The sequence below is a fragment of the Chenopodium album genome, chromosome 10 (genome assembly GCF_948465745.1).
Source record: "Chenopodium album chromosome 10, dcCheAlbu1.1, whole genome shotgun sequence".
Lineage (NCBI taxonomy): Eukaryota > Viridiplantae > Streptophyta > Magnoliopsida > Caryophyllales > Amaranthaceae > Chenopodium > Chenopodium album.
The window spans coordinates 62,115,431-62,127,097 of NC_137843.1; the positions used below are offsets into that span (position 1 = coordinate 62,115,431).

Sequence of the window (11,667 nt, forward strand, 5' to 3'; positions counted from 1 at the left end):
GAAATATATAGTCATGTGAACCTTCTTTAATTTGTTGCTATATATATTTTTAAAACATCAACTTTTTATAATTTTATTTATCGATAATTAAAGATATTAATGGTTGGATTTGTGCATTGACAAACGTGATTAATCAACTATGAAATGGACGAAGTACTTATATTTTGGCATGCTTGTTTTCTATCCGTGTGATGTACAAATTTTTTTTTTAATGAATTATTAAATTTATAAATCGATCATAATCAAATTTTCTATCTGTTGTTGGCCTGAAAAATTATAACTATGGAGATTATAGACTACATGGTCACAATTTAATCAATTTGATGTACTAATGTATGAATAGAGGTGTTAAAATTTGACCTGATCTAAAAAATATTCAATTCAGATTTCGACTCACATGAACACACTAATTTAGCATGACTCAAGTTTGAAATTAGACCCGACCGACCTAATCGAACCCGACCCAGACATCCGAATTGACACCAATTGGCGTAACAGATTTATCGAGCATAAAAGGAATAAAAGGATACAAAATTATACTCCGTAGATGTCATCATGTCAACCAGCTTTCCCCTCCCCCCAAAAAAAACAAAAATTGGAATCCATAAAGGAATCCTTTCAAACTATTGAACCAATGTATTCAAAAACGTTGGGACGCAAGTGAAAACCTCATGCACCAGAGATTTAGTCAGCAGGATCATGTATTACCAATGGCTTAAATTACAACTTAACATTGCTAAATTGTGAAAACACCAAAATTAAATCTGCAGTAGGTTTCGAAAAATACAAACTAGGATGATTAGAATCATGAACAACTGGTCAGCAGATACATCAGCATAAAGAGGGGGCAATCAATCTCTCCATTTATGACTACAGGTCGGATTGCAGCAGACAAAGAACAATGTCATACCTTCCTCTCCTCTCAGTGTTTCCTGGACAATTACCCCAAATGAGATGGATTAGAAACATAGAGCGAAATTCATCATGGTATAGAGAAAAGCCAGTCTTGAGTTACGAAGTACGACACATAAGAATCTTGTGTCCTAAGTCAAACCTAAATTTCCATAAGCATGAAAGAATTTGAGATATTATCATGGATAAGTGACAGGACTCCTTCCACACTACAATCTACCAACCCCCCCTCCTCCCTCCTATTTCCAAAAAGAAATAGAAAGAGGAGCTAAAAGAACTGACATGATTCTTTTAGTGTCTTAGAGAAAGACCAGAAAGAAAATTGGCATCTTGAGTCAGTAAGATGCAATATGTATCATTATAATCAAGCCACATCACATCATTTTACTTATATGACGTCATTATATTTCAAAATTTCAAGAATTTCAAAATAGAAACAAAACTATTCTTGGTAGTTTATAAATATCTTTACAGGTGTGTTATGGTTTCAAACCATCTTATATGAACCTAGGGGTCACCTCACACATTCAGTTCATTTTTTGACAAAGTGTCAAAAATTGGCCAAAAAACGTGTATTATAGCCTTCAATTTTGTTAATTTTCGACTTTTTTTAACCCGTAAACAAAAATTTCCGAGATGCTTCCCATGGACCCTAATACATCCCGAAAGTCCATTTAGGTGGGAAAAACCATCTAATATGCCTTTAAACTATCAATTTACCCGTTTACAAATTGCACCGATTTCATAAACTCAAGGCTACCACGGACATTTTTGACAACATATAATGATCATATATGGTTGCAAACGACATTATATGACCCCGGGATGTATCCCCTAGAATCTCGAGACTTTTCAACAACGGGTTCCGAAACCTCTGAAATTGGCAAAAAAGCGTGTATTATAGCCTTCAATTTTGCCAATTTTCGACTTTTTTTGACCCGAAAATAAAAATTGCCGAGAAGCTACCTATAGTCCCTAATACCCTCCAGGAGTCCAATTGGGTGGGTGGAACCATCCAATTTGCCTTTAAGCATCCAATTTACCCATTTTTGTACACGCCTCTTGTATTTGCTATAACCTTTCACGAGGCCTTTATATAGCCGACTTATGGTCGTATATGGGTCCAAACAACGTTATATGATCCCGAAATGCATCCCGTACAATTCCGTGAATTTCTGACACCGGGTCCCGACACCTCCTAAATTGCTCCGATTTCGTGCATTTTAGCCTTCAAATTTGGCTAGCCCATGCTCTTTTTTTTTTTTTTTTTTTTTTTTTTTGTTAACATTTTTCCCCTTCTACAAATTCCCCCTAACTTAGCGCAGCAGTAGAACTTTGCATTTTAGTTAGGAACCAAACCACGATATGAGGTCAAAATAATAAAATGATCACCATATCATAAGATCCTAGAATTCAGAATTGTAACGATAACTAAGCAATAGATTGATCACTGCATCATAAGTTCCATGGTAAGGATGGCCAAAGTAGCAAACAAACACGGTGCTTGGTTATAACAGCTAACAGATCACATGAAACATATCCTTGCAAAGAGAATAAACAAAATTTGAGGTTCACCTGGTAAAAGACAGCCTCTCCATGATTGCATTGGGTACAACGGACAGACTTGGTCCGGGGAAGAGTTGGATCTTTAGCTACATCTTGTAGGGCCTGAGTACTCTCTCCAGCAGATTGGTGTATCTCCTTTCTGTATACACAAATGTTATCAGCAACCCCCTACATGGAAAACAAGGGTCATAAGTAAGTGAGCAAATTACAAAGAAAGGAGTTGGTTACAAATAAAAAAGCATTAGCCATGCTTATGGCATCTCATCCTCCTATCATCAAGCAATAAATAAATAAACAAACCACCATAAGAGTATCCTCCCCCATAGGGAAAAGGTTGACAATCAAGAATAATAGAGAAGGCCCGCCAGCTTCTAAATAAAGTGTGGATATACAACACCAATAAAGCATTTTATAAAACTAAGCCAAATGCAATGAATGATCATGCAAGAATAGAAACTCTTGTATCAATTCTTTATGAAAGCTTCTAGGTTTGTAGTGAATTGAAAGACTGTCTTTCTTGGGTTAACATTATAGCACATTTTTAACCTTCCATCTTAAAGCAATTAAAGAACATACAGTAAATAATAATGAAACAGCAAAATTACACAAGTATAAGATCATAGACACAGAAGAAAAATCAATTTCATTTATAAAATCAAAAGAAAAATCTTGCACACTAAAATTAACCTTGAATTGTTTGAGATGGCTCACTTGAAGCATTATGAGCACATACAGTATATGAAGTACCAAATTTGCACAAGTTCAACATTGTGGTCACATCAGAAAAAATCAATTCCATTTATACCCATCACCCATGAGATGGCAATAACACTACCACACAACATTTCATTAACAAGAGAATTTACCGCAAGAAATCTATAGTAAGGTATTCCCTTCAAAAGCCTTTTTCATGTCCTCTAACAATGCTAAAAACCAGATTCAACAAGCAAAGAACAAACCTTTAATTAAGAAAAAGAACACTATTGCAAGCCACACTAATAATAGTGGTAATAGCCTAGCATTAATAGATTGGCTGTTGTGTCAAATGTGCGTTTGATATAATAAATGGATTCTGTGAAGTCAACTCACTTACTGAATCCAAGCAGGTTTAAAACAAACCCACCTACTATATCCAAACAGGTAAACCTTATTCCAAACACGCTAATTTCATGCCGGGTTGTAGGATCATGTCATTTGTTGTCAATTAACATAAATTTATACAAAGATAAAATAGGATCATACTAGGAAGCATAAAGAATCCGGTATATTTCTAAATTACATACTTTCTATGATAAACTAGAAACTATCCTCTTCTCCATTATCCTTATTGAAGTAGTACTAATGCCATGGCTCATCGATGCCATTTCAAGAAAGAGAAGTACAGATTTCCAAATCCTACATCCAACTTTATTTTTCTTTCGAAGGCGAAAATAATGTTATGGACTTCCAATTCATAAAGCTAATCAATATTACTAATACATCAAAATTCCAAAATCCTCTTGCATGCAAAATTGAGCTTTTTATCAAGTTAAGGTAATATTAGTACCCAATTGCATTGCCATTTTTTACATTCAGATGTAAAACAAAATTAAAACAACAAAACCCAAATTAGAAAACCTAATACCTAACCAAGAAAGCTAACAATCAGTTCAAAAAGAGGAGAGAGAAAGTTGGGCGCAACCTCATGGTGGCAGTAGCGGCAAGCGTCTAGCAGAAACTTGTGATCCTTGTCCTCTTTTATGTACAAAATATTGTTGCTGTTACATTACAAACACAATTCAAAAACTAAACAATAACCCACAAATTTCCACTAGAATTTAAGCAAAAGTTTACAAGAAATTTGTTCAAATTGATGTTAAATTGTTGTATTAGTAGCAAATATAAACAATGTGGGTAGAAAAATGATGAATTTTGGTTGATAAAAATGGGATTTTGACAGAAGAAAATGAGGAAAATTACCATTTGCTGCAAAATTTCATGGTACTCATCTTGGAAATGTGGTTAATTGGAAAATTTTGTAGCCCTAATTTCGAGTTTTCTCACTCTCTCTTCACTACACTCACTTCTCACTCTCTCTTCACGACACTCACCAAGTCACTGGCAGCCTGAAGTGAAACAAGTGTGGGAAAAGTGGGGTTTTAAATTTCTATTCGGAATTTAGAACTCAAATAAAATTATTGACACGAGTGATCTTACCAAATTTTTTTAGAGCATACCTTCAATGATTTGATTAAGAAAACTGGTTAATTAGTATCCATATGTTTTTGTATAATTGTATTGAATTAAGAAAAAGACTAGAATCATATTTGGTAAGACACTACGATAATATTGTGTCAACTAAGCAAGTCCCACTAAGTAGAGGAGGGAAGCTGAAATATTAGAGTAGGTTAATGAAAGAGAAGGCGAAGAAAAAAGTTAGACAAGAAGAACCAAGGATAAGATGGTGGACCCTAAGGGATGCAAAAGCTAAGGTTTTTACAGAAAAGGTAATTGAAGAAGCGGATTGGGATGGAGAGGTGGATCCGGACATGACTTGGTTACGAATGAAGAACTGTTTCCTAAGAGTGACCAAAGAGGTCTTAGGGGAAGTAAGGGGAAGAACTTCGGTACAGAGAGATACTTCGTGGTGGAATGAAGAGGTGAAAGCAGTAATTAAGCAAAAAAGGGAATGCTATCAAGCCTTAGGAAAATGTAGGAGTGATGAAACCTTTGCAGCGTATAAGGAGGCTAAGAGCAAGGCAAAGGCAGCTGTTCGCCAAGCAAAAGAAAAGGCATATCAGGAGGTTTATGAAAAGCTTGATTCCAAGGAGGGAGAAAGGATCATTTATAAGATGGCAAAGAGAAGACAAGAGGCAAGGAAGGATATTGGCATGGTGAAGTGTGTCAAAGATAAGAACCAAATGGTCCTAGTGCAAGAGGAGGGCATCAAGGACAGGTGGAAGGGGTACTTCGATGAATTATTTAATGGAAGTAATGGAGTTGTGATAGGAGATACCTCTATGAGTGATGAAGAAATCAACATGGAGTATGTGCGAAGGATTAGGAGAGTAGAGGTGGAGATTGCACTGAGGAAGATGAAACCTAAGAAGGCGGTTGGCCCTGATGGGGTACCGATAGAGGTGTGGAGGTGTTTGGGTAAGATTGGTATTGATTGGTTAACAAACCTTTTCAACAAGATATGGACGGCTACAAGGATCCCACAAGATTGGAGGAAGAGCACCTTGGTCCCGGTTTATAAAAACAAAGGAGACGCTCAAGATTGTTCTAACTATCGAGGAATTAAGCTTATGAGCCATACTATGAAGTTGTGGGAAAGGGTGATTGAACAAAGGTTGAGGGCATGCACAAGCATTTCAGATAACCAATTTGGTTTTATGCCTGGGAGATCTACTATGGAGGCAATCCATTTGATAAGACAAATGATGGAGTTTTATAGGGTAAAGAAGAAAGATCTTCATATGGTCTTTATTGATTTAGAGAAGGCATATGACAAGGTGCCAAGAGAGATACTTTGGTGGGCAATGTTGAAGAAAGGTATCCCACGAAGGTATGTAGACCTAGTTAAGGATATGTATCGGGATGTGTCAACAAATGTGAGGACATGCGGAGGGTTGACAAAAGATTTCCCTATTACAATCGGATTGCATCAAGGGTCTGCATTAAGCCCTTTTCTTTTTGCAACGGTTCTAGATGAATTAACTAGACCAATTCAAGATGAGGTTCCATGGTGTATGCTGTTCGCAGATGATATCGTTTTGGTGGATGAGACTAAGGATGGGGTTAATGTCAAGTTGGAGCAATGGAGGCAAAGGTTGGAATCTAGAGGGTTTAAGCTAAGTCGGAGTAAGACTGAATATTTGGTATGTCGTTTTGGCACTCAGAGGGGGACAAGCAATGAAGTGGTGAGTTTGGATGGAAAGGATTTGACCATGAGTGAATGTTTTAAGTACCTAGGGTCGATCATCCAGAAGAATGGTGACATTGATCAAGACGTGACCCACAGGATTAAGTCAGGGTGGCTTAAATGGAGAGCGGCCACGGGAGTGTTATGCGACCGCAGCATTCCCTTAAAGTTGAAGGGAAAATTCTACAGGACTGCCATAAGACCAGTGTTGCTCTATGGTACAGAATGTTGGGCTTCTAAGAAAGAGCATATTAAAAAGATGGAGGTTACGGAAATGCGCATGTTAAGGTGGATGTGTGGAAACACTTTAAGAGATAGAATCAGAAATGAGGTTATTCGCAAGAAAGTAGGTGTGGCGGGCATTGTAGATAAATTAAGGGAAAATCGTCTGCGTTGGTTTGGACATGTAAGACGGAGACCCGAGGGTGCACCGGTGCGAAGAGTGGAAGAGTGGGACCATGGAGGGATTAAACGAGGAAGAGGGAGACCAAAGATGACTTGGTTGGAAGGAGTGAGGAAGGATATGAAGTGCATGGATTTACGTGAGGATGAAGTTTTGGATCGTAAGGGATGGAGGAGAAAGATTTATGTTGATGACTACACGGAATAATCAAATTTGGTTCATGTTAGCCGACCCCACTTTTGGGATTAAGGCTTTGATTGATTGATTGATTGATTGATTGTCAAGGAATCCTAACATGTGGTGTTGTAACTTCAAATATTGGGAGGGAAAGCTGGACGGCAAAAACTTTGATCTTTTAGCTTGAGCGCCAAACCATTAATGGTGAATTCCTCAATAGTGGGCTAGTGGATAATGACAATGTTGGGAGAAGCGAAGAAAGAGTGAGGATGACAATAATTCCTAATGAAATTATAAAAGATGGAAAGCCATTTTAGTTTTAAACGTAAAACACTAACATATACTCTTTCCGAGAGTTACAATCATTAATGAAGTGGTTGAAAGGTTAGATTTTAATTTGAATTTAAATATTATAATTTAACTACTCAATGATAATGTAAAGGTCCCACCCAAAAAATTCTAAAAATGAGCATATCAATCGAACCTAATACTTTGCAAACACTATCATCCTCTAAAATTATGTGTTTTGCGAGAAATAAAGGACATCCAACATAGGAGAGCACCAGAAAGCATGTCAATTAGGACACTTAAATGTTTGGTGCTGAGTACTTCTCCGGCTGTAATCCAAATTAGGATACTTAAATGTTTGGTGGTGAATACTTCTCCGGCGATACACAACAAGAATTAACAAAACATACAAAACATCTAGGCAAAACCAAGGCGCAAAACTATCACTACATGGCTATCATCTATGTTCCATATATTTGAGTATCCACAAAATGTTCTACGTACTCTAGTGTTGAACATAAACAACAACAAACTTAGGTTGCTAAACAATAGCAGAAGCCAATGCTGCTACATTTAGAAAATCCCAGTAAGCATATTAGCAGCAGTAGCAATAGCTGCTCCTGTGATTGCAGACTGCACAACTTGCTCATGCGTTGTATCATCAGCCGTAAGTGCAAGAGTCATGCCTGTTATTGCTCCAGCTACAGCACTGTTTTTCTGTGTGAACATGAAAGAGAAACAGTTAAGATACGTATTACATTATCTACGGAGTAATAAGATAACATAACATGATAACACCCCCTCGCCAACTCCTAGTTAAGCTGAGTTGCGCATGTACAGAAGAGCTACTTGTATAACAAGTAGATAATTATATTGTGCATTAAGAAGAGCTACAAATGAAATACTAGTACTACAATTATATTTCTGATAGGAAGAGCAAATAAGAGTCATGATTACCCAATCGTGATAACCACAAGCCTCATTCAGCCCATAAGTCAGACCAGAAAACACCCCTGCAGCCAACCCTGCACCGATGAAGCGTGTTTGTGAGCCACCAAAGTTGTTACAATAAAATGGCTCCAGAACTCATTTTACATAAAACCTTGAGTATACAGAACAGAATCCATTGAATATGATATACTCCTAGACCCTAGTACATTCACACTACTGCAGTATTGCACAAACAGATTGGAATTATCTTTACATGTTTTACATAAGAGAATAAACTTACCCCACTGAAAAGTCTCTTTGCCTGTACTTTTTACCTGAAAAACATTATAACAAGAATGTTTAATCAATCACTGTAATAAGGTATGTAACTAGTTACGGATTTGTTTATGCCTGGCACACACATTTGTCTAAGTCGATATATCAGCAAGCATTGTCCACTGATGATAAGGTTATTAGCAAGAAAAAGAACATGAACAAACAGCGTGTTTTGTCAATTAAGTTGACACTCTTTAAGTCTGTATGTAATAACACCACAAGATTACAAAAGCACTGCGAAAAATAAAAAAAAAAAGGATTTGAGTGCAATTACCAAAGCCTCAATTGACTTTCTGTTGGTCTCCCCTGCACAAGAAGAAAAACAACAATGAGTTTGCTTATTACTCGCTATACAAAGCTGCATTGCATCTGCCACTATCCAGAACTACTTACGATAAAGAATATGATTACCTCTAAGATCCGGAAATCTTTTCTTGGTACCGTTACCATCTGCTGAATCAATTCCCACACCTGGTTCACAAGTATTTCGCTAAGTTCGAGTTGAACAAGTACCGAATGTAGTCCAATTCATATGTTAAATGATGGCAATTCAAGAAGTTTCAGTATCATAAGTAGGCCAATTCAATTCAGCTAAGCACTTAAAGCTTTCAACAAGAAAAAGAATATGCAAAGAAATATTACCCTCAACCACAGTAAAATAAGCTTCACGAGACACAGCCTGAAGAGCTCCAATCTATACATATAAATTTATGATTAGAAGTTTCATCAAAACAAAGAAACCAAATGTCCATTAATTTGGTCATGCAATTAGCAATACTAATTCATAAGCTCTTAGAAAAAGGATGTACATGCTCTTAGCAACAATAAGATAACATTAACCATTCAACCATTTGTACGTTACCAATATGTCTAGAATTAGTTATCACATAATGTCAACTTATCGTAATCGTAACAGTAATTCGTTGTTTGACATGTGTTCGCTCCTAAAAGTAAAAAAGCAAAAGCTACTCTAAGCGACTTTTTCATCACAAAATTCTCTAAGCGACTTTTTCATCACAAAATTTTTAAATGTCTGACCATAGGAAAAAACCAATAAAAGGTCATTTAAAGCCTACATAGCTCAACAACATACTAGTGGGTAATGAGCAACACCCAAAAGGCCAAAATCATAATGTACACCTGAAAGTACATACAATCCTATGTAAAAGAACATACTTCAATTCATACATAAAGAAGATACAATAAAATTAACATAGAAATATACTACTATCAAAATTAACTTTCAATAAACGAACGGAAAAAAAAAAAACATTAATCGACAGCATAATACATATCATGCTCCCGGAATATACAATCAATCTAACAATCGAAGAAAACATACGTACGTACCCCAGCAGCTTTAATAAAGCTATGAGCAATGCGATTAAGAAGAGGATGTCCCAAATCAAAGTAACCTTCTTTCTCAAAGCTTCTCAACTCATCCATAACAGATCTTTTCCCCAAATTATCAATATTACTATTAGCTGGTCTAGTAGTTGCTGTTACTGTTACACTACTCATTTTCTACTTGTTATTTTCTTTAAAAATAATGTAATTCTTCTTTCTTAAAATTATTTGTTACACCGAATTTTGAAGGAATTGGTTGATGACAAATTCACAAAACTTGTGTGTCGTGTCATGGTCTGCATGTTACGTGGAATACGTGTAGGTTGATGAGAAATTGTGGATTGTGTAGTTTACTAGATTGTTATAATACGTGGCATAACTTAGACAATTTCGTGCCACCTTTCCAGTTACCCCGTCAATTTTGTATTTTTCTTTCATACAATAGATAACGTAACTCAGGTTCTTGATATGGTTGAATATGAGTATAGGAAATCTGTTGATTAGCCTTAAATAAACCATTGTAATGATCTTGATTCATTTTCTTATTGTAATTGAATATTTTGTAGCTATAAAATTATGAACTGACTAGTCCTTGCATATGATCGAAATTAATTGTATTGTTATCGATTATCTTATACTTGTACATCATTTTTAATGACATATTGTAATCAAGCCACATCACATCATTATATTTCAAAATTTCATGCATTTCAACATAGAAAAACTCATTTTTGTTACTTTATAGACATCTTTATAGGTGTCTTATGGTTTTAAACCATCTTATATGATCCCACGAATCACCCCATACATTCAGTTTATAATTTGAAAAAATTTCAAAAATCTGACCCGATATATTAGCCTTCAATTTTGGATAATTTTTCACTTTTTGGACTCGGAAAACAAAAATGTGAAGATGCTTTCTATGAATTCTAATACACCTCGGAATTCAATTTGGGAGGATAAAACCGTCCAATATGCCTTTAAACTGTCAATTTACACATTTACAACTTGCACCAACTGCATAAACACAAGGCTACCACGGACATTTATGACAACATATAATAGTCATATATGGTTCCAAACGACATTATATGACCCCGAGATGTATCCCCAAGTATCTCGAGACTTTTCGATACCGGGTCCCGGAGCCTCCGAAATTGCTCAAAAAACATGAATTATAGCCTTCGATTTTGCAAATTTTCGACTATTTTTGACCCGAAAACAAAAATTGCCGAAAAGCTTCCTATAGACCCTAATACCCTCAGGGAGTCCAATTCGGTGGGTGGAACCATCCAATTTGTCTTTAAGCATCCAATTTACCCGCTTTCGTACACGCCACTTGTATTGGCCAGAAGCTTTAACGGGTCGAAACAACAATGTATGAGCCCGGGATGCATCCCATAGAATTCCATGAAATTTTGACACTGGGTCCAGACACCTCCTAAATTGCTTCGATTTTGTGTATTATAGCCTTTAAATTTGGCTTCCGTACATCTTTTTTTCACCCGGCGAGATTAAACATCTAGGTACTTCCATGGGTTCCCAAAGGACCTTGGGAGTTGTGAATAGTGCCCGAAACAATCTCATTCATCCTTAACATCATATTCTAAGGCAAATACGACATACCCTCAAATGACAAAACTATATGTTCGTATGCCTTGTCCTTGGGTGCACATGCCACACGCCCCTTGCACTATTGTTAATTAACCTGTCTCACAACGGTCTAAATGCAGCTCACATTCCCTATTGGTGGGTGAACAATCCAACACTTACTTCACAATGATAGGAAGAGCTGACATTGAAG

General features: G+C 36.4%; 2 protein-coding genes across 2 annotated transcripts; both read right to left on the reverse strand.

Moving 5' to 3' along the window:
• Positions 1-588: 588 nt before the first annotated feature.
• LOC145564532 (DNA-directed RNA polymerases II, IV and V subunit 9B-like) lies at positions 589-4,624 on the reverse strand. Its single transcript, XM_081624817.1, has 4 exons — positions 4,438-4,624; positions 4,160-4,235; positions 2,488-2,646; positions 589-932 (listed from the first exon to the last, which is right to left on the reverse strand). Exons 1-4 carry the CDS (start codon positions 4,464-4,466, stop codon positions 852-854), a joined length of 345 nt encoding a protein of 114 aa, XP_081480943.1. The 5' UTR covers positions 4,467-4,624; the 3' UTR covers positions 589-851.
• Positions 4,625-7,694: 3,070 nt separating this feature from the next.
• On the reverse strand, positions 7,695-10,054 carry LOC145564533 (outer envelope pore protein 16-2, chloroplastic-like). The gene is made up of 7 exons (XM_081624818.1): positions 9,867-10,054; positions 9,159-9,210; positions 8,928-8,987; positions 8,791-8,822; positions 8,482-8,515; positions 8,208-8,275; positions 7,695-7,967 (listed from the first exon to the last, which is right to left on the reverse strand). The coding sequence occupies exons 1-7, from the start codon at positions 10,035-10,037 to the stop codon at positions 7,824-7,826; spliced, it is 561 nt and encodes a 186-aa protein (XP_081480944.1). The 5' UTR covers positions 10,038-10,054; the 3' UTR covers positions 7,695-7,823.
• Positions 10,055-11,667: the final 1,613 nt, after the last annotated feature.

Bases quoted from the DNA above. Each gene is read 5' to 3' on its own strand.
- LOC145564532 (XM_081624817.1), bottom strand. From the start codon at position 4,466: ATGAGTACCATGAAATTTTGCAGCAAATG. The intron at 2,647-4,159 runs GTTGCGCCCAAC...TTTTCCATGTAG, and splicing joins GCCGCTACTGCCACCATGAG to GGGGTTGCTGATAACATTTG. The intron at 933-2,487 runs GTGAACCTCAAA...GTAATTGTCCAG, and splicing joins GAGAGGCTGTCTTTTACCAG to GAAACACTGAGAGGAGAGGA.
- LOC145564533 (XM_081624818.1), bottom strand. From the start codon at position 10,037: ATGAGTAGTGTAACAGTAACAGCAACTACTAGACCAGCTAATAGTAAT. The intron at 8,276-8,481 runs GTAAGTTTATTC...TCATCGGTGCAG, and splicing joins CAAAGAGACTTTTCAGTGGG to GGTTGGCTGCAGGGGTGTTT. The intron at 7,968-8,207 runs GTAATCATGACT...ATGTTCACACAG, and splicing joins CTTGTGGTTATCACGATTGG to AAAAACAGTGCTGTAGCTGG.